This window comes from Oncorhynchus gorbuscha, linkage group LG06 (genome assembly GCF_021184085.1).
Source record: "Oncorhynchus gorbuscha isolate QuinsamMale2020 ecotype Even-year linkage group LG06, OgorEven_v1.0, whole genome shotgun sequence".
NCBI classification, from domain to species: domain Eukaryota; kingdom Metazoa; phylum Chordata; class Actinopteri; order Salmoniformes; family Salmonidae; genus Oncorhynchus; species Oncorhynchus gorbuscha.
In genome coordinates, this window is record NC_060178.1 from 14,079,402 (window position 1) to 14,106,186 (window position 26,785).

Sequence of the window (26,785 nt, forward strand, 5' to 3'; positions counted from 1 at the left end):
TAAAAATAGATTCAAAGGCAAAAATGACTAATAAGGCTTTTTTTTAATGTGTATTTCATTCTAAATAAGTCACAGCTGATATGCACAATTTATAGACCATAATGATTTAATACAACAAAATGTTTTTAAATGCTGAGCGCTTAATGTCCCTGACTTCTTACCAGCCTAGTGTCACAATGTATTTCTTTGTAAGCTATAGCCTTGAAATAATAGAAATAATATAGCCTGAATAATTCATTTGGGTCTTTCTTAGGCTCCTTGTCTGGCTCCTGACCTATTTAGAGTTGATATGCTGTTTAATATGACATGTGGCCTATTTGAAATGATGAGCTCTTCTTACATTCACCTTTTCATGTTTATTAGAATACTTTTCATTTGGTTTCAATACTTCAAAACCAAATGGTAGGTCCAAGTAGTCACAAAAATAGATGGTTACATTGGGATTTTTAATGAATAGAGCGGGAGTTTATTTTCCTGTGAGTGAGGAGCTGTATTTAGTGGACGGTATTTAGTGGAGCGGTATTTAGTGGACGGTATTTAGTGGAGCGGTATTTAGTGGAGCGGTATTTAGTGGAGCGGTATTTAGTGGAGCGGTATTTAGTGGAGCGGTATTTAGTGGAGCGGTATTTAGTGGAGCGGTATTTAGTGGAGCGGTATTTAGTGGAGCGGTATTTAGTGGAGCGGTATTTAGTGGAGCGGTATTTAGTGGAGCGGTATTTAGTGGAGTGGAGCGGTTTAGTTTTAGTGGAGTGGAGCGGTATTTAGTGGAGCGGTATTTTAGTGGAGCGGTATTTAGTGGAGCGGTATTTAGTGGAGCGGTATTTAGTGGACTTTAGTGGACAGTATTTAGTGGACAGTATTTAGTGGACAGTATTTAGTGGACAGTATTTAGTGGACAGTATTTAGTGGACAGTATTTAGTGGACAGTATTTAGTGGAGCGGTATTTAGTGGAGCGGTATTTAGTGGGACAGTATTTAGTGGGACAGTATTTAGTGGACAGTATTTAGTGGACAGTATTTAGTGGACAGTATTTAGTGGACAGTATTTAGTGGAGCGGTATTTAGTGGAGCGGTATTTAGTGGACAGTATTTAGTGGACAGTATTTAGTGGACAGTATTTAGTGGACAGTATTTAGTGGAGCTCCATGAGCGATGAGCGGGATTTACAACCGCTCAACTCAAAATCAAAGTTTATTTGTCTGTGTGTGTGTGTGTGTGTGTGTGTGTGTGTGTGTGTGTGTGTGTGTGTGTGTCCGTGTGTGTGTGTGGGTCGGTCGGTCCGTGTGTGTGTGTGTGTGTGGGTCGGTCGGTCCATGTGTGTGGGTCGGTCCGTGTGTGTGGGTCGGTCGGTCGGTCCGTGTGTGTGTGTGGGTCGGTCGTGTGTGTGTGTGTGTGTGTGTGTGTGTCGGTCCCCTGTGTGTGTGGGTGGTCCCTGTGTGTCGGGGTCGGTCCCTGTGTGTGTGTGGGTCGGTCCGTGTGTGTGTGTGTGTGTGTGTGTGTGTGTGTGTGTGTGTGTGTCGGTCGGTCCCTGTGTGTGTGTGGGTCGGTCCCTGTGTGTGTGTGGGTCGGTCCCTGTGTGTGTGTGGGTCGGTCCCTGTGTGTGTGTGTGTGTGTGTGTGTGTGTGTGTGTGTGTGTGTCGGTCGGTCCCTGTGTGTGTGTGGGTCGGTCCCTGTGTGTGTGTGGGTCGGTCCCTGTGTGTGTGTGGGTCGGTCCCTGTGTGTGTGTGGGTCGGTCCCTGTGTGTCGGTGTGTGTGTGTGTGTGTGTGTGTGTCGGTCGGTCCCTGTGTGTGTGTGGGTCGGTCCCGTGTGTGTGTGTGTGTGGGTCGGTCGGTCCGTGTCCCTGTGTGTGTGGTGGTCGGTCCGTGTGTGTGTGTGGGTCGGTCGGTCCGTGTGTGTGTGTGTGTGTGTGTGTGTCGGTCGGTCCCTGTGTGTGTGTGGGTCGGTCCCTGTGTGTGTGTGGGTCGGTCCCTGTGTGTGTGTGGGTCGGTCCGTGTGTGTGTGTGTGTGTGTGTGTGTGTGTGTGTGTGTGTGTGTCGGTCGGTCCCTGTGTGTGTGTGGGTCGGTCCCTGTGTGTGTGTGGGTCGGTCCCTGTGTGTGTGTGGGTCCCTGTGTGTGTGGGTGTGTGTGTGTGTGTGTGTCGGTCGGTCCCTGTGTGTGTGTGGGTCGGTCGGTCCGTGTGTGTGTGTGTGTGTGGGTCGGTCGGTCCGTGTGTGTGGGTCGGTCCGTGTGTGTGGGTCTGTGGATCCGTGTGTGTGTGTGGGTCTGTGTGTGTGTGTGTGTGGGTCTGTGGGTCCCTGTGTGTGTGTGGGTGTCCCTGTGTGTGTGTGGGTTCCCTGTGTGTGTGTGGGTCGGTCCGTGTGTGTGTGTGTGTGTGTGTGTGTGTGTGTGTGTGTGTGTCGGTCGGTCCCTGGTCCCTGTGTGTGTGGGTCGGTCCCTGTGTGTCCCCTGTGTGTGTGTGGGTCGGTCCCTGTGTGTGTGTGGGTCGGTCCCTGTGTGTGTGTGTGTGTGTGTGTGTGTGTGTGTGTCGGTCGGTCCCTGTGTGTGTGTGGGTCGGTCGGTCCCTGTGTGTGTGGGTCGGTCCCTGTGTGTGTGTGGGTCGGTCGGTCGGTCCCTGTGTGTGTGGGTCGGTCGGTCGGTCCCTGTGTGTGTGGGTCGGTCGGTCCCTGTGTGTGTGGGTCGGTCGGTCCCTGTGTGTGTGTGGGGGTGTGGGTCGGTCGGTCCCTGTGCGTGGGTGTGTGGGTCTGTGGATCCCTGTGTGTGTGTGTGTGTGGGTCTGTGGATCCCTGTGTGTGTGTGTGTGTGTGTGTGTGTGTGTGTGTGTGTGTGTGTGTGTGTGTTTGTCGGTCGGTCGGTCCCTGTGTGTGTGGGTCGTTCGGTCCCTGTGTGTGTGTGGGTCGTTCGGTCCCTGTGTGTGTGTGGGTCGTTCGGTCCCTGTGTGTGTGTGGGTCGTTCGGTCCCTGTGTGTGTGTGTGTGTGGGTCCGGTCCCTGTGTGTGTGGATGTGTGGGTCGGCCGGTCCCTGTGCGTGGGTCGGCCGGTCCCTGTGCGTGGGTCGGCCGGTCCCTGTGCGTGGGTCGGCCGGTCCCTGTGCGTGGGTCGGCCGGTCCCTGTGCGTGGGTCGGCCGGTCCCTGTGCGTGGGTCGGTCGGTCGGTCCCTGTGTGTGTGGGTCGGTCGGTCGGTCCCTGTGTGTGTGGGTCGGTCGGTCGGTCCCTGTGTGTGTGGGTCAGTCGGTCCCTGTATGTGTTGGTCGGTCCCTGTTTGTGTGTGTGTGTGTGTGTCGGTCCCCTGTATGTGTTGGTCGGTCCCTGTGTGTGTGTGTGTGTGTGTCGGTCGGTCCCCGTGTGTGTGCGTCGGTCGGTCGGTCTCTGTGTTTGTGTGTGTGTGTGTGTGTGTGTGGGTCGGTCGGTCCCTGTGTGTCTGTCCCTGTGTGTGTGTGTCGGTCCCTGTGTGTGTGTGTCGGTTTCTATGTCTTGTCCCTGTTAAAAATAGAGCCTCTCCCTTGAGTTGGGTATTGGAAATATGTCAAGAGGCCGAGCCAGGCTGCCAATAAGCATTCATGCACATAGTGACTCCCTCAATACCCTAGCCTTTGTAACACTAAACCCAAAGGTCTCTAATGTCATATGTCTAAGTATAAATCACATCTGTGTCTGTGAAGTCTCAATTTGTTTTATGTGGAGAAATCCCTCTGTGTCAATCCTTTGAAGGCTAGAAAAAAAGGTTAAGATGACGTCTCATTTATTTTCTTTTGTGATCACTGATAAGTGAAACCAATATTGTTATGAATCATTTTGCATTCACTTGTCTGGCACAATAATGTCTCAATAAGGTAATGTGTTTTTCTGAAGCCATGGTTAATGCTCTACCTACTACTAATGCTTTGTCTCTCCTGTTCCTAGATCAGAAGATTCCGCACCACAGCCACCCAGAGCAACACCTGCAGCTCCCACAGCCAACAGTACAGGTCAGCCAGAATCGGGTATATACTGTAGACAGCTAAAGATACGCACAGGTTATTAGAATCATGACCGACGAGCTCATTCACAAATCTTTAGAATGTCTGTCATCAGACAGAGGCCACCAGCGCCTTAACACTCCACCTCCCTCACCTTTTCAAATTCACCTGACCTGTCTAATAAGGCCTCGGAATGGAGAAGAGTTGAAGGAGTGACTCGTCTCATCTTTTCAGCTCTCTGAATGTCAGGGATCGGCTTCTCTGTGTGGGAGTTACAGTTGAAGCGATGTGCTTTTCTTAGCCTCTGCTCACTAACCATCAAAAAACAATCTCTCGTGTGTGTGTGTGTGTGTGTGTGTGTGTGTGTGTGTGTGTGTGTGTGTGTGTGTGTGTGTGTGTGTGTGTGTGTGTGTGTGTGTGTGTGTGTCACTTACGCTGGTGTGTGTGTGCAACACGCAGCACAAACAGGAAGTGTGTGTAAGTGGGAGTGCTCCAGTGAAGGTGTGGGGACAGGAGGAAGAGGAATGTGTGATGAATTGCATCCCTCTCTCTCTCTCTCTGTAGGGAATGTCACACATTTCTATAAGGTGTATGAATGTGGCTGTGGAGCATTTGCCTTTTGCCCTGTGGCCATGCTCAAATCCAGATTTTCTCACACCAGGGTTCTCCACTTAATTCAGTCAGCCTGGTTTTCAAATGAGGCTTTCTTTGTACTTCTAGTGGCTGCTTTAAGTCCTTAAGTAGGTATTGTCCCTGCCCCACAAGAAATAGGCTAGTATGGTTCATAAAAATGCATGTAGGCCTACTGCAAGCTGTAGCTTTTTAAAACGTTGTAGTGAATAAGATGTTTCACCGTATGGAGAATGTCTGGGACTGTCTGGGACTGCCCTAGAAATGACATTTACCTGAAAGCCCCAATTACAATGGTTGCTTACTTTTCTTGTCAGACAACCTATTCAGGTATTTGCTATTCTCGGAAACCCAGAACAGAAATCTGGCGTAATTGCGTCAGGTTAGATTATGAGATAAGATACTAATGACACTAGCAAAGTCTCCACCACCTGAAACAGAGACCCTCAGCCGAAGCATGGGCCAAATGTCCCATTTCTAAAACTAAAGATGTGAACACCTGAGAAATTGTGACTTGTCCAAATGATCGGTGACAATCTTTTGGGGTCTCGGGAACAAACTTCCTTGTTATTCGTCGCATTCCATATTGACAGACGCTACGATGCCATCCTATGTTATGCCTTTGTCTGATAAACACAACATGCAATCATTTTAAAGATTTTATGAAGTTGCTGGATATTGGCGGGAACTGGAACACGCTGTCGTACACGTCGATCCAGAGCATCCAATACATGCTCAATGGGTGACATGTCTGGTGAGAATGCAGGTCATGGAAGAACTGGGGCACTTTCAGCTTCCAGGAATGGTGTACAGATCCTTGAGACATGGGGCCGTGCATTATCATGCTGAAACATGTCATGGCGGCTGACGAATGGCACGACAATGGACCTCAGCCTCTCGTAACCGTATCTCTGTGCATTCAAATTGCCATAGATCTGCTGTGTTCATTGTCAGTAGCTTATGCCTCCCCATACCATAACCCCACCACCACCACCATGGGGCACTCTGTTCACAACGTTGACATCAGCAAACACCATACCATAACCCCACCACCACCACCACCATGGGGCACTCTGTTCACAACGTTGACATCAGCAAACACCATACCATAACCCCACCACCACCACCACCACCATGGGTCACTCTGTTCACAACGTTGACATCAGCAAACACCATACCATAACCCCACCACCACCACCACCACCATGGGGTACTCTGTTCACAACGTTGACATCAGCAAACACCATACCATAACCCCACCACCACCACCACCACCATGGGGTACTCTGTTCACAACGTTGACATCAGCAAACACCATACCATAACCCCACCACCACCACCACCACCATGGGGTACTCTGTTCACAACGTTGACATCAGCAAACACCATACCATAACCCCACCACCACCACCACCACCATGGGGTACTCTGTTCACAACGTTGACATCAGCAAACACCATACTATAACCCCACCACCACCACCATGGGGCACCATGTTCACAACGTTGACATCAGCAAACACCATACCATAACCCCACCACCACCACCACCATGGGGCACTCTGTTCACAAAGTTGACATCAGCAAACTACTCACCCACACAACACTATACACATGGTCTGCGGTTGGACGTATTGCCAAATTTTCTAAAACGACATTGGAGTTGGCTTATGGTTGAGAAATTAACATTCAGTTCTCTGCCAACAGCTCTTGTGGACAATCCTGCAGTCAACATGCCAATTGCATGCTCCCTCAACTTGAGACATCTGTGGCAGTGTGTTGAGACAAAACTGAACATTTTAGTGACCTTTTGTCCCTAGCACAAGGTGCACCTGTGTAATGATCATGATGTTTAATCAGGTTGTTGATATGCCACACCTGTCAGGTGGCTGGATTATCTTGGAGAAGGAGAAATGCTCATTAACAGGGATTTAAGCAAATTTGTGTATACAATTTGAAAGAAAAAAAGCTTTTTGTGCATATGGAACAATTCTAGGATCTGTTATTTAAGACCATGAAACATGGGTCCAACACTCTACATGTTGCATTTATATTTTTGTTCAGTGTATTTTCAGATGTAAGAATTCAGTGTGCGGCCTTATGCTTGACCTCAGACGTAAACACTTTAACCGTTTGTCATGACTCTCCCTCCAAAACCCACCACCATAGTCTTGGAAATCCCAGACCGATGTTAACATTGTGGGAGTTGGGAGGCTACCCGTCTGCCTACTGTAGGAAGACTGACCACCACATTGCTCGTCCACTCAGCCACTCTTAATTCTTCTATATTCCAAACAGGGAGGCTGTGGTGCAGATTTTAATGGTACACATGTGAGGTGTCTAAGGGGAATAAGCAGTGTTGTCTATTTTAATTGGGTGTGATGTCGGGCTGCTATTCGTTTGAATGAGGTGTCTGGTAGAGAGCTGTTAGTTAATTGGTTCCAGAGACGTGCACTAGTGATAATTCAGCATGTGGTGAGAGAGAAGGGTGTTCGGATACACTTTGATGCAGATTAAGAAATACTGATGTAACTGAAATCACTTCGGCCTGACCAAAATAACAGTAGTGTGGTAACTTAGGCCTGACCAAAATAACACCGTGGGTGTGGTAATTTAGGCCTGACCAAAATAACACCGTGGGTGTGCTAACTTAGGCCTGACCAAAATAACATCGTGGGTGTGGTAACTTAGGCCTGACCAAAATAACACCGTGGGTGTGGTAACTTAGGCCTGACCAAAATAACACAGTGGGTGTGGTAACTTAGGCCTGACCAAAATAACACAGTGGGTGTGGTAACTTAGGCCTGACCAAAATAACACAGTGGGTGTGGTAACTTAGGCCTGACCAAAATAACACAGTGGGTGTGGTAACTTAGGCCTGACCAAAATAACACTGTGGGTGTGGTAACTTAGGCCTGACCAAAATAACACTGTGGGTGTGGTAACTTAGGCCTGACCAAAACAACACCGTGGGTGTGGTAACTTAGGCCTGACCAAAATAACACAGTGGGTGTGGTAACTTAGGCCTGACCAAAATAACACAGTGGGTGTGGTAACTTAGGCCTGACCAAAATAACACAGTGGGTGTGGTAACTTAGCTTTTGTTGCAACCCAGCTCTAACAGACTTGATTCAACAAAACAAAACGGTCTAACAATATCCAATCGGTTCCTCTGCAGACAAGCAGAAGGAGACCATGTACTCGTGGCTGCAGACTTGGCTGTACGACCGGTTTGGAACGTACATCGAGGACTTCCGCTTCCAGCCGGAGGTGAACACGGTGGAGCCAGAGGAGCCGCTAAGCGCTAAGAGGTGAGAACTGACCCCATAACCACAACGACCTCAGACAACCAATGCTTTCCGATTGAGAAATGATGTACTCTAGATTCTGACTTCATCATTTCCTCTGTAATTGCTCCCCTCGGCCTCTCTCCTCTTGTTTGATCAGCGTGGACGACCAGCCAGCCACTGTAGTCATCAGGTTAACCGGCTCAAAGGACACAGTACATGCTGCTTAGAGAAGGGTCATAAAACTGATGACTTTGTAATGGGCCTAGAGTCTGTCAGCATGCTATTCATCAGCACCCACCATAAAGTAGCCAGTCATGATGGGAACTACTGTCCTCATGAGCTCACCCTGATGTCTGATTGGCCTAATATTATAACCTACAGCCAATCCCAGGGCTTTCAGCACAGCAGAGGTTGTAACCATGGTGTTATGGAAGTGGGAGGATTGTCTGACTCCTGGTGGTGGGTTGAGGGCATTGCAGCTGGCCTTTTTTTTGTTCTTCGCCTTTTAGGACTGATTAAGGATCAGCTCTCCCTACACAGTTTTATACAGTGACCTTGTTGAGTGGAACTGCACCAACTGGCCCGGTGTCAGTTTTTAGGGCTCCGGTTCTTTCTCCAATTCTCAGTCCTCTCCTGAATGACGTAGACTGGAGTCATGGGGATTCGTACTGAATACAAGTACAATAGACAGAGGGGTGAGAGAAAGAGAGAAGGAAGAGAGGGAGAGAACACTGTGTTCACCATGCCTGTGGAGTCATGGGTGGCCTGACTCAGACTATCCTGGCTGTAACTTTATCCAAGTACATATTAGAGGGTAGAGAGGGAGGGAGGGAAGAGAAGGAAGGAGCATTCACTGTGCACCAGTTGAAATGGCCTTGATGTTGGTTTTGGAAGCTGAAAGAGATGGGGAGATGGGATAGAGAGGCAGACAAAAATACCTTCTGAGACTAGAGATTCTTCCAGGCACCACATACTTTATCATGAATGATGCCTAAATGCAGCAAGATTATTTTGTACTTTTTCTCCACCAAAACATATCTAGTTCTGTTTGTGCTTGTCTTACATTGTTTATGCTTTTGTCATGCAGAGTTCTAGTTGAATCAAACTCCTTTCTCTTGTCCCCTGTCCTCAGATTGACTGAAAACATGAGACGACTCAGTAAGTACTGTACATTTAGTGGACAAAATGTAACAATCACACTCTGTCAGGGGTATCTTGATGAATATTCTGAAATATAATCAGAATCGGAATATGAAAAATGTGTTTGTAATAATAAATGGATTTTTGTCTCAGTCTCTGATTGTGCTTTAATGGTCAATACTTTGTATTCCTCTGTAGAGCGAGGTGCCAAACCTGTCACTAACTTCAAGAGGAACCTTTTTGCCTTATCCAGCTGGCACTCCGTGTATACGTCAACCTTTGCCTTCATTGTGAGTGTGCACACACACACTATCACAGCGTATGAAAGATCCCAGCAATGAAGATCAATATCGTGTGTGTGTGTGTGTGTGTGTGTGTGTGTGTGTGTGTGTGTGTGTGTGTGTGTGTGTGTGTGTGTGTGTGTGTGTGTGTGTGTGTGTGTGTGTGTATATGTATATATATATTTTTGTTTATAGATTTACATAAAAATGTTTCTCTTTATTGGCATCTGCATGAGTACAGTATATAATATCTATTGCATAGTAACAAGATGACCATACTTGGTATGGGTTATAGACTAGCGATGGTAGATTGTGTGACCTGTTCTCCCCTCCCCCACTCCCTCTCTGTTTTCCACAGATCTATGTGAATGCAGCGTGGCACGGTTGGGCCATCCCCTTGTTTCTCTTCCTAGCCATTCTCAGGCTGTCCTTGAATTACCTCATTTCCAGGTAGCTTACCTCTTTGCAATGTGCATCACCTATTGTCCAGTGGAACAATTAACTTGCTTGTGAAATGAGTCAAACATGTTTCTCTCCGCTTTCTTCTCAGAGGTTGGAGGATCCAGTGGAGTATTGTGCCGGAGATCTCTGAACCTGCGGTAAGAAGTGTATGATGTAAACCTCTTTTGGGAAGGGGGTCCAATTTGGGGGCACTGGGTGTTACCAGAACAATACCTGCTTTGGGGGGGAATAGTTTTGGATGTAACTTTCCTCTTTTCCCAGGATCCACCAAAGGAGGATCTGACTGTTTCAGAGAAGTTCCAGTTAGTTCTTGATGTTGCTCAAAAAGCACAGGTGAGCTGTGATCATGTCTTCACCTTTTGATTTAGAAAGGGCGAGAGATGGGCTCCCGAGTGGCGCAGCGGTCTAAGGTTCTGCATTGCCGTGTTAGAGGCGTCACTACAGACCCTGGTTTGTTCCCGGGCTGTATCACAACCGGCCGTGATCGGGAGTCCCATAGGGTGGTGCACAATTGGCCCGGTGTTGTCCGGGTTAGGTTTGGCCGGGGGGCTTTGCTTGTCTCATCGCACTCTATCGACTCCTTGTGGCGGGCAGGGCGCCTGCAGACTGACCTCTGTCGTCAGGTGAACAGTGTTTCCTCCGACACATTGTTGCTGCTGGCTTCCGGTTTAAGCAGACTGGTGTTAAGAAGCACGGTTTGGCGGGTCATGTTTCAGAGGATGCATGCCTCAACCTCCCGAGCCCTTTAGGGAGTTGCAGCGATGAGACATGATCGAAATAGGGTAGAGAGAAAAAAGAAGAAGAAGATGACATCTACTTTGTGATGTGAGGTGTTGCTCTCTTAAGCTGGTGTGCTGTTTTCACAAATGTGTGTGTTCTTCACAGAATCTATTTGGAAAGATGGCAGATGTCCTGGAGAAAATAAAGAAGTGAGTGACGTGTGTGTGTGTGTGTTTTTCCAGTTTATTTAAGGTTGTTAACCAACTTGTTTCACACTTTGTATCCTTGTGTGCCCCTGTGTTTCAGCCTGTTCATGTGGGTGCATCCTGAGATCACTCAGAAGCTCTACATCGGTCTGTGGGTGGCCTTCATCTGCTCCTGTCTCCTACCCTACAAACTCATGGGCTTCATGATGGGTTGGTACAATATGTAAAACCCTCGCATGACCTGAGATCAGAACATCCTCCATGGTTATTGTCTGACCCTGCTGGTCATCTGTTAATGTTTGAACTTCTTGAATAATGTACTCTTAAATCTCTACCTGGCACAGCCAGAAGAGGACCGCTCAGAGCCTGGTTCCTCTCTAGGTTTCGTTCTAGGTTCCGGTCTTTCTAGGGAGTTTTTCCATGCTTCTGTATTGCTTGCTCTTTGGTGGTTTTAGGATGGGTATCTGTAAATACATTCGATTGACTTGCCACTATACCTACCCAGTGATGGCCCCAAGCACTGAGAAAAGTACAGGAAAAAAAAGATGAATGGAGAGACACCTCCATGGATCACGAGGATCTCTCCTCTCATCCCTTTTCCTTGTGCCACCTCTCATCCCTTTTCCTTGTGCCACCTCTCATCCCTTTTCCTTGTGCCACCTCTCATCCCTTTTCCTTGTGCCACCTCTCATCCCTTTTCCTTGTGCCACCTCTCATCCCTTTTCCTTGTGCCACCTCTCATCCCTTTTCCTTGTGCCACCTCTCATCCCTTTTCCTTGTGCCACCTCTCATCCCTTTTCCTTGTGCCACCTCTCATCCCTTTTCCTTGTGCCACCTCTCATCCCTTTTCCTTGTGCCACCTCTCATCCCTTTTCCTTGTGCCACCTCTCCAGGGCTGTATGCAGGGATCAAGTTCTTCATCATCGACTTCCTGTTTAGGAGCTGTCCCAAGCTAAGGGACAAGTATGACACGCCCCACATCATCTGGACCAGCCTGCCCACAGACCCCCAGCTGAAGGAGCGTGGGGGTGCCACACTGTCCAGACGGGTATGTCTCAGACTCTATACTGTTATATGTAATACATGTACAGTTGAGGTCGGAAGTTTACATACACATAGGTTGGAGTCATTAAAACTTGTTTTTCAAACATTCCACAAATGTCTTGTTAACAAACTATAGTTTTGGCAAGTCGGTTAGGACACCTACTTTGTCCAAGACAAAATTATTTTTTCCAACAATTGTTTACAGACAGATTAATTGACTGTATCACAATTACAGTGGGTCAGAAGTTTACACACACTAAGGTGATTGTGCCTTTAAACAGCTTGGAAAATTCCAGAAAATTAAGTCATGGCTTTAGAAGCTTCTAATAGGCTAATTAACATAATTTGAGGCAATTGAAGGTGTACCTGTTGATGTTTTTCAAGGCCTACCTTAAAACACAGTGCCTCTTTGCTTGACATCATGGTAAAATCAAAAGAAATCAGCCAAGACCTCAGAAGACTAGTTATAAACCTCCAAATGCCTGAAGGTCACACATTCATCTGTACAAACAATAGTATGCAAGTATAAACACCATGGGACCACGCAGCCAACATACCGCTCAGGAAGGAGACGCTTTCTGTCTCCTAGAGATGAATGTGCTTTGGTGCGAAAAGTGCAAATCAATCCCAGGACAACAGCAAAAGACCTTGTGAAGATGCTGGAGGAAACCGGTACAAAAGTATCTATATCCACAGTAAAACAAGTCCTATATCGACATAACCTGAAAGGCCGCTCAGAAAGGAAGAAGCCACTGCTCCAAAACCACCGTAAAAAAAAGCAAGACTACGGTTTGCAACTGCAGATGAGGACAAACATCATACTTTTTGGAGAAATGTTTTCTGGTATGATGAAACAAAAATAGAACTGTTTTGCCATAATGACCATCGTTATGTTTGAAGGAAAAAGGGGTGGCTTGTAAGCCGAAGATCACCATCCCAACCATGAAGCACGGGTTGGCAGCATCATGTTGTGGGTGTGCTTTTCTTTAGATGTTGATATTTTGAAGCAACATCTCAAGACATCAGTCAGGAAGTTAAAAGCTTGTTCGCAAATGTGTCTTCAAATGGACAATGACCCTAAGCATACTTCCAAAGTTATGGCTTAATGACAACAAAGTTCAGGTATTGGAGTGGCCATCATAAAGCCCTGACCTCAATCCTGTAGAAATGTGTGGGCAGAACTGAAAAAGCGTGTGTGAGCTAGGAGGCCTACAAACCTGACTCAGTTACACCAGCTCTGTTAAGAGGAATGGGCCAAAATTCACCCAACTTATTGTGGGTAGCTGGTGGAAGGCGACCTGACACGTTTGACCCAAGTTAAACAATTTAAAGGCAATGCTACCAGATACTAATTGAGTGTATGTAAACTTCTGACCCACTGGGAATGTGATGAAAGTAATAAAAGCTGAAATTAATCATTCTCTCTACTATTATTCTGACATTCTTATTTCACATTCTTAAAATAAAGTGTTGATCCTTACTGACCTAAGACAGGGTATGTTTTACTAGGATTAAATGTCAGGAATTGTGAAAAACTGAGTTTAAATGTCGTTGGCTAAGGTGTATATAAACTCCCGACTTCAACTGTATCTTTCAGCATTGTGTACAAAACATCAGGAACACTTTCCTAATATTGAGTTGCACCCCCTTTTGCCCTCAGAACAGCCTCAAATCATTGGGCTCTACAAGGTGTGGAAAGTGTTCCACAGGGATGCTGGCCCATGTTGACTCCAATGCTTCCCACAGTTGTGTCAAGTTGGCTGAATGTCCTTTGGGTGGTGGAGCATTCTTGATACACACACTGTTGAGCGTGAAAAACCCAGCAATGTTGTTGTTCTTGACAAACCGGTGCGCCTGACACCTAATAGCATACCCCGTTTCAAAGGCAACTTTTCTCTTGACCATTCACCCTCTGTATGGCACACATACACAATACATGTCTCAGTAGTTTCAAAGATCCTTTAATCTGTCTCTCCTTCTTCTACACTGATTGAAGTGGAACATCAAAGAGATCATATCTTTCTCCTGGATTCACCTGGTCAGTCTGTCATGGAAAGAGCCGGTGTTCTTAATGTTTTGTCCACTCAGTGTTAATGTGCATAGGTGTACACCAGTGGAGGCTGCTGAGGGGAGGACGGTGCATAATAATGGCTGGAACGGCGTAAATGGAGGGGCATCAAACCATGTATTTGATACCATTCCACCTATTCCGCTCCAGTCATGACACGAGCCTGTCCTCCCCAATTAAGGTGCAACCAACCACTTCATATTGATGTGTGTCATTGTCGCGGTTCCTCCCTATTCATGTGGTTGTTCACAGCAGCTGGGACTGTGGGATCCCTCATGTCAATGTCTGATCTCCTGAGTTTTCTGTTTCTCCCTCTCAGCTCTCTGGGTATGAAAAGGTAGGGCTACCTAGTGTGCACTTTGGTTCTTGTGTGCCTGTGTGTACGCCACCATCACCTGTGTGTGTGTCATTAGCGATGAGCTGCATTCCAAATGGTCCCCTTGTCCATTTGGAATTCAGTAGTAGAGCCATGATAACTGTGGGATAACTGTGAGTGTGAAGGATCACAATGTGCCCCGTAGTTTAAACATATGCATCTACCACAGTGCTGTTGAAAGTGATATTTGGCGTGATTAACCAAAGTTGAACTCATAAGAGTTTACCATGATGGTGTTTTGAATGTACAGTACCAGTCAAAGGTTTAGACACACCTACTCATTCAAGAGTCTTTCTTTATTTGACTATTTTCTACATTGTAGAATAATAGTGAAGACATTCTCTCAATCCGCTTCATGAGGTTTTGGTTGCCCTAAGTTACTTTGACTGGAACTGTTTGAACCGTTCTCAGACACTTTCAGAAGGAACCCAATATTCAAAGTGTGTGTGTTTGTGTGTAGTGAGGAAGTAACTGGTAGAAACTGCTTATGTGTTTTGGAAAGATAGTGGTTCATTAATAGTATTTGTAGTTTGTGCCAAAAGTTTAGTTCCTAGTGCAATATCTATAATATCATATCTACTCTCTCATAAAATCACATACAATTATTAAAGGTTGTTATATATATATATATATATCAATAGTTATCTATGTTTTCCAGTGTGGGTATTCTGGAGAAATGTACTAAAAATGATAAGCCCGTCTCACTATCTTCCAGTCTTTTTTGACGCGTTTCATTCTTTACTGTGAAAGATTATGGTCCCGTATGAGTTCATGGCTTCATGACTTGCATGAGACACACCACAACCCTATCATTCACAACCCCATAAGCAAGGCACCCAACGCGCTCTACAAGCACCCCAGCCAATATACACTGCTTCCCAAACAACTGCTCACCTGAGTAAGCTTTGACTGATGCTGAAGTCAAAGCCAAGCTGCTGGTTTGAGAGAGTCTGCTATAATACACATGCACTGCTTGGGTTTAGCTAATTTTCTGGTTCCTGGTCTAACATGCTGCCCTCTCTTCCTCCGTCCATCCCTCTCCCTCCCTCCGTCCATCCCTCTCCCTCCCTCCGTCCATCCCTCTCCCTCCCTCCGTCCATCCCTCTCCCTCCCTCCGTCCATCCCTCTCCCTCCCTCCGTCCATCCCTCTCCCTCCCTCCACCCATCCCTCTCTCGCTCCCTCCCTCCGCCCATCCCTCTCTCGCTCCCTCCCTCCGCCCATCCCTCTCTCGCTCCCTCCCTCCGCCCATCCCTCTCTCGCTCCCTCCCTCCGCCCATCCCTCTCTCGCTCCCTCCCTCCGCCCATCCCTCTCTCGCTCCCTCCCCTCCGCCCATCCCTCTCTCGCTCCCTCCCTCCGCCCATCCCTCTCTCGCTCCCTCCCTCCGCCCATCCCTCTCTCGCTCCCTCCCCCTCCGCCCATCCCTCTCTCGCTCCCTCCCTCCGCCCATCCCTCTCTCGCTCCCTCCCTCCGCCCATCCCTCTCTCGCTCCCTCCCTCCCTCCATCCCATCCCTCTCTCCCTCCCTCCCTCCCTCCACCCATCCCTCTCTCCCTCCCTCCCTCCCTCTGCCCATCCCTCTCTCCCTCCCTCCCTCCCTCCCTCTGCCCATCCCTCTCTCCCTCCCTCCCTCCCTCTGCCCATCCCTCGCTCCCTCCCTCCCCATCCCTCCCTCTGCCCATCCCTCGCTCCCTCCCTCCGTCCATCCCTCGCTCCCTCCCTCCGTCCATCCCTCGCTCCCTCCCTCCGTCCATCCCTCGCTCCCTCCCTCCGTCCATCCTCGCTCCCTCCCTCCCTCCGTCCATCCCTCGCTCCCTCCCTCCCTCCGTCCATCCCTCGCTCCCTCCGTCCATCCCTCGCTCCCTCCCTCCCTCCGTCCATCCCTCTCTCGCTCCCTCCCTCCGCCCATCCCTCTCTCGCTCCCATCCCTCCCTCCGCCCATCCCTCGCTCCCTCCCTCCGCTCCCTCCCTCCGCCCATCCCTCTTGCTCCCTCCCTCCCTCCCTCCCTCCCTCCGCCCATCCCTCGCTCCTCCCTCCCTCCCTCCCTCTGCCCATCCCTCGCTCCCTCCCCCCTCTGCCCATCCCTCGCTCCCTCCCTCCCTCTGCCCATCCCTCTCTCCCTCCCTCCCCATCCCTCTCTCGCCCATCCCTCTCTCCTCTCCCTCCGTCCATCCCTCGCTCCCTCCCCCTCCGTCCATCCCTCGCTCCCTCCCTCCGTCCATCCCTCGCTCCCTCCCCCTCCGTCCATCCCTCGCTCCCCCTCCCTCCCTCCCTCTCCCTCCCCTCTGTCCATCCCTCTCTCCCTCCCTCCCTCCCTCCGTCCGTCCCTCTCCTCCCTCTCTCCCTCCCTCCCTCCGTCCATCCGTCCGTCCATCCCTCCTCCCTCCCTCCTCCCCTCCCTCCGTCCATCCCTCTCTCCCTCCCGTCCGTCCATCCCTCTCTCTCCCCTCCGTCCGTCCGTCCATCCCTCTCTCCCTCCGTCCGTCCATCCCTCTCTCCCTCCGTCCGTCCATCCCTCTCTCCCTCCGTCCGTCCATCCCTCTCTCCCTCCGTCCGTCCGTCCCTCTCTCCCTCCGTCCGTCCGTCCATCTCTCTCTCTCTCTCTCTCTCTCTCTCTCTCTCTCTCTCTCTCTCTCTCCATACCTCGCTCTCTCTCTCCCTCCCTCCATACTCCGTCCATCTCCTCCTCCCTCCCTCCCTCCCTCCGTCCCTCGCTCTCTCCCTCCCTCCGTCCATCCCTCGCTCTCTCCCTCCCTCCCGTCCATCCCTCGCTCTCTCCCTCCCTCCCTACGTCCATCCCTCGCTCTCTCCCTCCCTCCCTACGTCCATCCCTCTCTCTCTCCCTCCGTCCATCCCTCTCTCTCTCTCTCTCTCTCTCTCTCTCTCTCCCTAACTCCGTCCCTCCCTCCGTCCAACCCTCTCTCTCTCCCTCCCTCCCTCCCTCCGTCCATCCCTCTCTCTCTCCCTCCCTCCCTCCGCCCATCCCTCTCTCTCTCCCTCCCTCCGTCCATCCCTCTCTCTCTCTCTCTCTCTCTCCCTCCCTAACTCCGTCCATCCCTCTCTCTCTCCCTCCCTAACTCCGTCCATCCCTCTCTCTCTCCGTCCATCCCTCTCCCTCCCTCCCTCCGTCCATCCCTCTCCCTCCCTCCCTCCGTCCATCCCTCTCTCTCTCCCTCCCTCCCTCCGTCCATCTCTCTCTCTCTCTCTCTCCCTCCCTAACCCGTCCATCCCTCTCTCTCTCCCTCCCTAACTCCGTCCATCCCTCTCTCTCTCCGTCCATCCCTCTCCCTCCCTCCCTCCGTCCATCCCTCTCCCTCCCTCCCTCCGTCCATCCCTCTCCTCCCCTCCCTCCCTCCGTCCATCCCTCTCTCCTCCCTCCCTCCCTCCGTCCATCCCTCTCTCCCTCCCTCCGTCCATCCCTCTCTCCCTCCGTCCATCCCTCCATCCCTCCGTCTCCCTCTCCCCTCCCTCCGTCCATCCCTCTCTCCCTCCCTCCCTCCGTCCCTCCCTCCCTCCCTCCGTCTGTCCATCCCTCTCTCCCTCCGTCTGTCCATCCCTCTCTCCCTCCGTCCGTCCATCCCTCTCTCCCTCCGTCCGTCCATCCCTCTCTCCCTCCGTCCGTCCATCCCTCTCCCTCCGTCCGTCCATCCCTCTCTCCCTTTGTCCTTTCCTCTCTCTCTGTTACTCTTTTAGATTCAGCCGGCGGTAGCTCGTGGGAGTCTAGGGACAGGCCTAGCATGCGGTATCAGTCTAGAGGAACAGACTGGCAGGGTCTACAATACTAAGAAGGGTTCTTTCCATGAGGTCTTCAATCTATCCGAGGATGAGCGCCCTCTAGCAGGTTGGTAGAGCGCCGCAGAATAAACCTCAGCAGTGACAGCTACATTGTGCCTGGCTAGCTTCCTCCCCTGTTACATGTTGCCTCTGTTTCCATAGTCGATGATGAACTTAGTGTTTATTTATTGTGTTCTGTTGGGGCAGAGCAAGCTGTGAAACCATTGATATTGACTGTGTGTTGGCAGTGGGGCAGACTTTTGCGTGTATCTTGATTGGTTTTGTTTGCAGTGTGTGAGAATGGCTGGCGATGCTGCTTGATCAACAGGGACAGGAAGAGTCCCACTGACTACATCCGTAATGGGGTGCTCTTTGTCACTGAAAAGTAAGCCATCTACTGCCAATACCTAGCTGTCACATGTAGAAATCACACTTGGCATCATGTTGTATTAGTTTGTGTGTTCAGGTGTATTATATTGGCCTACTTCTTCATGCTTATTATGTGTTTTCTATCCACCACCAGTTACCTTTGCTTTGAAAGCTCAAGCTCCAGGTCAAACTCCTCTAAAAAGAATAAAGTCATCAAACTGATTGACATCACTGATATTCAGAAGGTGGGTGTCTTCATCTTTGCTCCACCTTCTGTCCAATGTCTCAATTCATTGGTTTCTAAAAATGTACTGCTGCAATAGAATGTAAATGTTGTTTATCTGTGGATGTTGTGTCCCACAGTACAAAGTGTTGTCTGTACTGCCTGGGTCTGGAATGGGAATCTCCATAGCAACACCGTCCACCCAGAAGGTAGGGACACTTATGGACAGTCTATTTTAGACCATGTTTTCTCTCTATTTAGGTCTGGTACTGTTGGTCAATATACTATTAATAAGTTGATCTGTGATCTTCCACCCTCGGCTTGTCACTCTACATCTGTCTACTTGTCTACCTCTGTCTTTATTTCTCTCTCTCTCAGCCGTTGGTGTTTGGTGCCATGATCCACAGGGACGAGGCCTATGATGCCATCTTCACACAGTACATGAAGACTGTGACCATGACTACAGCCATCAACCCTGAGACCTAACGAACCAAGATGGCTGCCTTCACCAGGGACTTCCTTACTGACACAGAGACATAGCTATGTAGTACACAGAGAGCCACTGGCCATTTATTACATGTGAAAATATGTTAAGCTAGTATCCATGCCAAGGTGGTGGATTCCTCCACCAAGCCAGGGAACCTTGGCACATAGATTAGCGTGTGAATATGTTATCTACTTGATCTGAGGCCTCGTCCAACATTATAGAGCCCAAGGTCTTTCTATCCTCTCGCTGATGACTCAAGCTCCTCATTGGGTCTAACTAAGGAACTACGACTCCTGGACCCGCCCACCATTGCTGCCTCCTGCCTCCTATTGGTTGGGTCGAGGCTGTTGTGTCAAGGGATAGAGCCACACTTGGTTCTTGTTTAGCTGTTTCTCTGTACTGAAGTTTTCAGTGTGTCACATGAGGTTGGTGGCACCTTAACTGGGGAGGAAGGGCTTGTGGTAATGACTGGAGCGGAATCAGTGGAATGGTGTCAAACACATCAAACACATGGTTTCCATGGTTTCCATGGTTTCCATGGTTTCCAGGTATTTGATGCCATTCCATTTGCTCCGTTCCGGCCATTATTATGAGCCATCCTCCCCTTAGCAGCCGTGTGTGTGTGTGTGTGTGTGTGTGTGTGTGTGTGTGTGTGTGTGTGTGTGTGTGTGTGTGTGTGTGTGTGTGTGTGTGTGTGTGTGTGTGTGTGTGTGTGTGTGTGTGTGTGTGTGTGTGTGTGTGTGTGTGTGTGTGTGTGGTTATACATTAGTCGTCTATTGTGTTGTTTCAGGAGGCTGGATCTCCTTGTCTGTCTGACAGGATTGTCTGTCACTCCCATAGTGTGTATCACATGCACATTGGTGCCCATTGCTCCACTGAATGCCCTCCGCTTCTGCCTTTAATAGGATTCATTTTGATTGATATAGATATCACTGGTGGCCTCGCACAGGTCTTAGGCTACACATTTTGTAAGTGTCAGTTAACAAGTGCACCACAAACCACGCCTTGTTATGTTAAAAAAATAGTGCTCACGTTTATGAAAACCTCAAGCCTTCATGTGTCCCAGTTGATGATATTTTAGTAGAATTTCAACAAGAGCCTTTATTTTGAGGGATGGAACAGGAATAATGTAAAGATGGGCAGTTAAAAGCCGGGGGATTGCTGAAGATATTGTAGGGAATAACCTTCTCACACATATTTGTGTCTTGTTAAAGGAAAGGTATGGATTTACATGTACATGTTAGGGAGTCATGATGCATTCATACGCACCACATAAACATGACATAGTATTTCTCAAGCCTTAGAGTGTGTTTATTATGTAGATCAGTATGTGATTTATAATATGTGACATTCTACATATACCTAATTGGCTTAGTAAAACTATGTAGGTTTTATGGAGTGTTTTTTGGAATGTGTTGCGAGAACTTTATTGGCCAGATTACATGTAAAAGCAATACCAAAACAAGCTATTTCCAAAAAGCAGAAGCCTTTTCTACACTGCCTTGTTCAACCACTCAATGAAGCCTTCTCTAATCTTCTCACAGATGTAGGCCAGGATTCAAACCAATGAGGCACTCTACTTTTTGCTTTCCATTCATTATGAGGTGTAACTTCACGGAAATTGCCATTGGATCACGAAACTACACGTTCTTAAATTTTTTTTATTTTTTAAAATTTCGACAAGTTAATAAGTGCAGTGTAATATCGGTAATTTGTGCTAGTTTGAATCACGATCCAAAATGTTGTTAATAACACTTCCTTTTGGGTTTTGACACCAAATGGTAGAGGAGTTTGAAGTAAAACGCTTAACTATGTTCTAGCTGAACACATAGTAGTGACTCTATCTAACTGGACGTGTTCTGTTTGATGCCTTTAGTCTACGTTTCATAAGCCGTATGTACGGGATACATGGTAAACACCGTCCAACAAAATGCTGACTTGCAGGTTCCTTCTCCACAATGCAACAACAATAAATCATTTAATATATGAATACAAACATGAAGTAAATGTCTCAGTAGAATAGATTAAACATTTGAGCATAAGTATAATGCAGGAAGGGATCATTTTTAGTCCAATGTTGACATGTTTTGGGGAAGGGGGGGATTGGGTGGCAAGCGTTTCAATTGTGCAGTACGCCAGGGTGTGTCAAACTCATTTTGCCCCGGGGGTCCGCATTTGGTCTTCAACGAGGTCTGGAGGGCAGCACTGAATAAATAAATAAAAATCCTCGCTCTCTAAATCTGCAAAAAATAAACCTCTATCCATCGTTTTGGGAAATTCCGATGCTCCCTGACGGTCTGGCTTTCATTTCAGTGATTATTAGCGAGTTGGATACAGTCAAGAAATTGTATGTAGGTCCATTATCATTCCTACACAGTTTCAATTTGGTTTTAGTCATTTAAAAGTAAATTGAATTTGTCATCCCCCGCATCCAAACTATGGTGTGACATCCTTGGTCTATATCAAGTAACTTAGGTCTTTCACTCTCCAAGCCTCTCCAGGAAGTTAGATATATACTTAAAGGCCCAATGCAGCCATTTTTATATCAATATCAGGGTAATAATTAAATGTCTTACTCTAATAGATTTCCAATAGAAATAGGTCAAAATTGCTTTAGCAACAAACTTTCTCTAGCAAGAATTTTTCTAGGACTGCCGGAGAGTGGTCTGAGTGGTTTGTTTCCAATTTAAAATGGTAAGAAGTAAACCAAAATAGCTTCTTAGCTAAGATACATTTTTTCAAGCAAGAACATTGCTAGACTGTCTGGGAATGGGCTGGGGAAAACTGAACACTAGCTGCTATTGTCAGAAAGGTTTGGAACTATTTGTAATTGATCTATGAATCATTTTGCCTCATGGTGATGTCACCATGGAAAGCTGACACTCTCGCCCATGCAAACCTGCTGATTACAGGGTCCTGTGTAGATTGTATTTTCAACCAGCAACTATCAGGAAATAATACTAATCACATTTGTTCTGGCTTCAACAGTGTTATTTGATATGAAACAAAATCTGAAAAAACTGTTGACTGTACTGGGCATTTAAGAAGCACAGAATATACAGATTGTATTTTTTGTTGTTGGCCAAAATGTTTATTTTACTGCTTGTCATTTTATTTTGCCCTATAACTGTACTGTTTACAGAGGTTCAGTTCTAAAAATCCACTGTTTTCGGCCAGTTTGATTCCTTGTGAGACTGAGGGTATGAAGACTGGGTCGGTAAATCTTGTGATGGAGAACGTTTGTGTGCTGATAACCCTAAGTGGTCACATGTTTAAACTCACCGTTTTTTTCGCGCAGATGTTTAGTAAAGTATTCCATTTTTATATTTTCCTGTCACAACTGTCTTGTGCTTTTACTTCTAAAAATGAAAAAATGACGCCTGCTGCTGAAGAGAACAGATTTAGCCTCTCCTCTTCCTCTCTGATATCATCCAGTATCTATCTTTGGCAGTAACACGCAGGTATTTATGCTAATTAGGCCAATCAAAGACTTATGCAACACTATGCAACACTCTTTGCAAGAGGAGAGTGAATTGAAAGGTGTCATTTCGTGGAGTCATGTTGCTAACAAATCTGTGTGAATCACCACTCTCTGTCTGAACAATGTCAGTTTATGGCATGGCTGTCAACTGGAAGATGGGAAGTCATCATTACTGTGTTCCCAAACCATCAACAAGGTTTTGTTAAAAAAAAAAAAAGCCCTCGTTGACTCCTCTTCATCAATTGTTAACTCTCAGTATGATGGCAATGTCTTCACCAAGTCCTCTGGTAGGTTAGGTGCAGTTTCTGCCACATTGCAGTGCTTACCTACCATGTCCTTTGCAGTGGTTCAGGAGGATTGTGAACCTGTATACATTTTCAGAGAAGGATCGACATTGTCTCTATAGTTCTGTATCAGAGGTGCAGAGATTGTTTAAACCACTCAAAGGCTTGGACACTGCAGTTCTAATCACGTTAACCAAGTTTTTCTTTTAACTGTAAATTCTTGTTAGCATATTTTTCATAATACTTCCTAATCAGTTTAATTGTTTTAGGAAACATTACTGCTTAGTTGTGAATACTTTGTAATCTGCGGTGTCCACTGACAAATGATTTTATATATGAAATAATGTAATATATAAATCCCTCATTTAAAAAAAAGAATATAATGTTTATTGTAAAATGTTATGTACATTATTTAAGTAAACCAATTTAAAGTATTGATTTTTGGGCATTTTCTTTAATTTCTCAGTAACTTTGTTTCACAGTTCAAAGTTGACTATGTGTTGCTTATTCATTTCTTCAGCCCTGTGATCGGGATGCTCCCTTGATCTCGGGGGGGCATATCATACTGCAAAGTTTGGGAAGCACTGGGTCAAGACTAGGTCTGTTGCGGTGACTATATAATCATGAGTCATGACTGCATTAAAATTCCACGTCACCATGACTCAATGGTCATCTTTTATGCACTCAGTGCATGCCTTTTTGTAGTAGGCCTGCCTAACTTGCTAACTACCATAAGGTCCTAACAGCCTGGTACTCAGGGCTCTATTGTCCCTAAAAAAACTCTGACATCAATGCAAATGCAGTTGAAAGTCACATAGAAAATAGTACAGGGGGAAAAATAACCTTGAATGAGTAGGTCTGTCAACTTTTGACTGGTACTGTGTGTATATATGTGTATGTGTATATCCTGTGTGTGTGTATATATACAGTGGGGCAAAAAAGTATTTAGTCAGCCACCAATTGTGCAAGTTCTCCCACTTTTAAAGATGAGAGATGCCTGTAATTTTCATCATAGGTACACTTCAACTATGACAGGCAAAATGAGAAGAAAAAAAATAGATAAAATCACATTGTAGGATTTTTAATGAATTTATTTGCAAATTATGGTGGAAAATAAGTATTTGCTCGCCTCATCTTTTTAAGTGGGAGAACTTGCACAATTGGTGGCTGACTAAATACTTTTTTGCCCCACTATATGTGTGTGTGTCTGCATGCATGTGGTAAGCAGAGTTGCAAAGAAAAAGCCATATCTCAGACTGGCCAATAAAAAGAAAGATGGGTAAAACAACACAGACACTGGACAGAGGAACTCTGCCCAGAAGGCCAGCATCCTGGTGTCGCCACTTCACAGTTGACTTTGAGACTGGTGTTTTTCGGGTACTATTTAATGAAGCTGCCAGTTGAGGACTTGTGAGGCGTCTGTTCTCAAACTAGACACTCTAATGTACTTGTCCTCTTGCTCAGTTGTGCACCGGGGCACTCCTCTTTCTATTCTGGTTGGAGACAGTTTGTGCTGTTCTGTGAAGGGAGTAGGTCACAGCGTTGTATGAGATCTTCAGTTTCTTGGCAATTTCTCTCATGGAATAGCCTTCATTTCTCGGAACAAGAATAGACTGACAAGTTTCAGAAGAAAGCTCTTTGTTTTTGGCCATTTTGAGCCTGTAATTGAACCAACAAATGCTGGTGCTCCAGATACTCAACTAGTCTAAAGAAGGCCAGTTGTATTGCTTCTTTAATCAGGAAAACAGTTTTGAGCTGTGCAAACATAATTGCAAAAGGGATTTCTAATGATCAATTAGCCTTTTAAAATGATAAACTTGGATTAGCTAACACAACACGCTATTGGAAAACAGGAGTGATGGTTGCTGATAATGGGCCTCTACACTTATACACCTGTATTCCATTAAAAATCAGCCGTTTCCAGCTACAATAGTCATTTACAACGTCTACACTATATTTCTGATCAATTTGATGTTATTTTAATGGCCCAAAAATAAAAGTGACGTCACTGATTGAAAGGCTATTTGAGCGCCCATCGCTTACACTCACCCCCCTTTTGACCTCTCCTCCTTTTCTGCAGGAACCAGTGATCCGGGTCAACAGCATCAATGTAACAGTATAACTTTAGACCGTCCCATCGCCCATACCCGGGCGCGAACCAGGGACCCTCTGCACACGTCAACAACTGACACCCACGAAGCATCGTTACCCATCGCTCCACAAAAGCTGCGGCCCTTGCAGAGCAAGGGGAACTACTACTTCAAGGTCTCAGAGCAAGTGACGTCACTGATTGAAACGCTATTTAGCGCGCACCGCTAACTAAGCTAGCCGTTTCACATCCGTTACATAGGCGTATGCAAACGTGTGTGTGTATACCCTTGAGAACAACGGTTGGACATGTTGAACTCTGTCTCCAGCTCTTATTATACTGTACCTCAGTTCTCCAATTGCACTGGAGTCATTTCACGTACCTTTTGATTACCTGAGGGAAATGCACCGATGCTCTGATGCTGCCCCAAAGCTCTGTCTGAATGTAAAAAACGCCTCCCTTGCAATGCAGTTCAGGAAATATTTCATATCTGCGAGAAATAATACTAATAATAAAAGCTTAAATTACTACACAACTTTATAGGGTTAGTGTTCCCACATGGCCATATTTCCATTTTACAGTACTTGTTTATGGAAGACCGAGGTGACCACCTTTTCTAATTAGCTTACAAATTTGTTGGATGCATTTGCAGTTTGTTTTGGTTGTTTCTGATTTATTTTGTGCCCAAAATGAATGGTAAATAATGTATTGTCTAATTTTGAGTCACTTTTATATTAAATAAGAATATAATATGTTTATGGAAGACAGAGGTGAAACACTTCTACAAATAATGTGGTTTGTTTTGGTTGACTACTTTTCTAATTAGCTTAAAATGATGACTACGAATAATAAGAATATAATATGTTTCTAAACACTTCTACATGTAATGTGGATGCTACTATGACTACGGATAATCATTAATGAACCGTGAATAATGATTCGTGAGAAAGTTAGGCATAAATATCATACCCCACCAAAAATGTTAACCTCCCGTTATCGCTAATGGGGTATGAGGTTTGTGCCTCTAAAACTTTCTCACTCATCATTATTCATGATTCATTAAGGATTATCTGTAATCATGGTAGCATCCACATTAATGTAGAAGATTTCAGAAACAAATTCTAGCCTATTATTAGTTACAATAAAAGTGATTCCAAAATGACACAATACATGATTTACCATTAATTTCCATTGGGCACCACATCATCTGAATTCAACCAAAACAAGTAATCATAAGCTTGGTGTACTCATTGTGTGTTAAGAATATAGGACCAAATACAAAACCTTTGACTACTTTAATACAGATATAAGTGAATTTGTGCAAATATTTTTGACCCCCTACAAGGGGGTGGACTATGTACCAAAAGTGCTGTAGTTTCTAAATGGTTCAACCTCACAGTCAATGTATCCCTGTATATAGCATCTTACTTTCTTGTGTTCTTCTTATTTTGATTTATTGTGTGTTTTTGTTCTACCTTGTTATTTGATTTTGATTTTATTTTTACTACATTGATATTGATTACTGTATTGTTGGGCTTGGAGCTTGCAATATAGGCATTTCCCTGTACTTGTACACGTGACATTAAAAACATGAAACTATCATTTCAGAGACAAAAAAATATATAATGTGTTGCTGTCCAAAAACCTTACTGTATAAGGTCCTTGGATGGGAAAGAAGTAGGCTAACAGTATATCTTGGGGTAGTTAATCTTGTACTTGGTATGATCCATCCAACTAGTTCTGACATGACCATGCTGTCCAGCGTGGTCAAGTCGGGGTTACCATCCAGCTAGTTCTGACATGACCATGCTGTCCAGCGTGGTCAAGTTGGGGTTACCATCCAGCTAGTTCTGACATGACCATGCTGTCCAGCGTGGTCAAGTTGGGGTTACCATCCAACTAGTTCT

At 46.5% G+C, this 26,785-nt stretch overlaps 1 protein-coding gene across 6 annotated transcripts in view; it reads left to right on the forward strand.

The window, feature by feature from the left end:
- Positions 1-19,567, forward strand: part of LOC124037581 (GRAM domain-containing protein 4-like) — a 49,828-nt gene extending 30,261 nt beyond the window's left edge. For 3 of the 6 annotated variants that reach the window (XM_046352424.1, XM_046352423.1, XM_046352426.1), the window contains 16 exons: positions 3,901-3,980; positions 7,764-7,896; positions 9,008-9,033; positions 9,214-9,305; positions 9,655-9,746; positions 9,847-9,895; positions 10,020-10,091; positions 10,644-10,687; positions 10,785-10,894; positions 11,578-11,732; positions 14,116-14,133; positions 17,865-18,012; positions 18,237-18,330; positions 18,469-18,559; positions 18,678-18,746; positions 18,916-19,567. In XM_046352424.1, the coding sequence (XP_046208380.1) occupies positions 3,901-3,980; positions 7,764-7,896; positions 9,008-9,033; positions 9,214-9,305; positions 9,655-9,746; positions 9,847-9,895; positions 10,020-10,091; positions 10,644-10,687; positions 10,785-10,894; positions 11,578-11,732; positions 14,116-14,133; positions 17,865-18,012; positions 18,237-18,330; positions 18,469-18,559; positions 18,678-18,746; positions 18,916-19,023 (1,381 nt within the window). In that variant the 3' untranslated portion in view covers positions 19,024-19,567. The remainder of the gene's footprint in view (positions 1-3,900; positions 3,981-7,763; positions 7,897-9,007; positions 9,034-9,213; positions 9,306-9,654; positions 9,747-9,846; positions 9,896-10,019; positions 10,092-10,643; positions 10,688-10,784; positions 10,895-11,577; positions 11,733-14,115; positions 14,134-17,864; positions 18,013-18,236; positions 18,331-18,468; positions 18,560-18,677; positions 18,747-18,915) is intronic. The other 3 variants (XM_046352428.1, XM_046352427.1, XM_046352425.1) reach the window with 2 other exon arrangements.
- Positions 19,568-26,785: the final 7,218 nt, after the last annotated feature.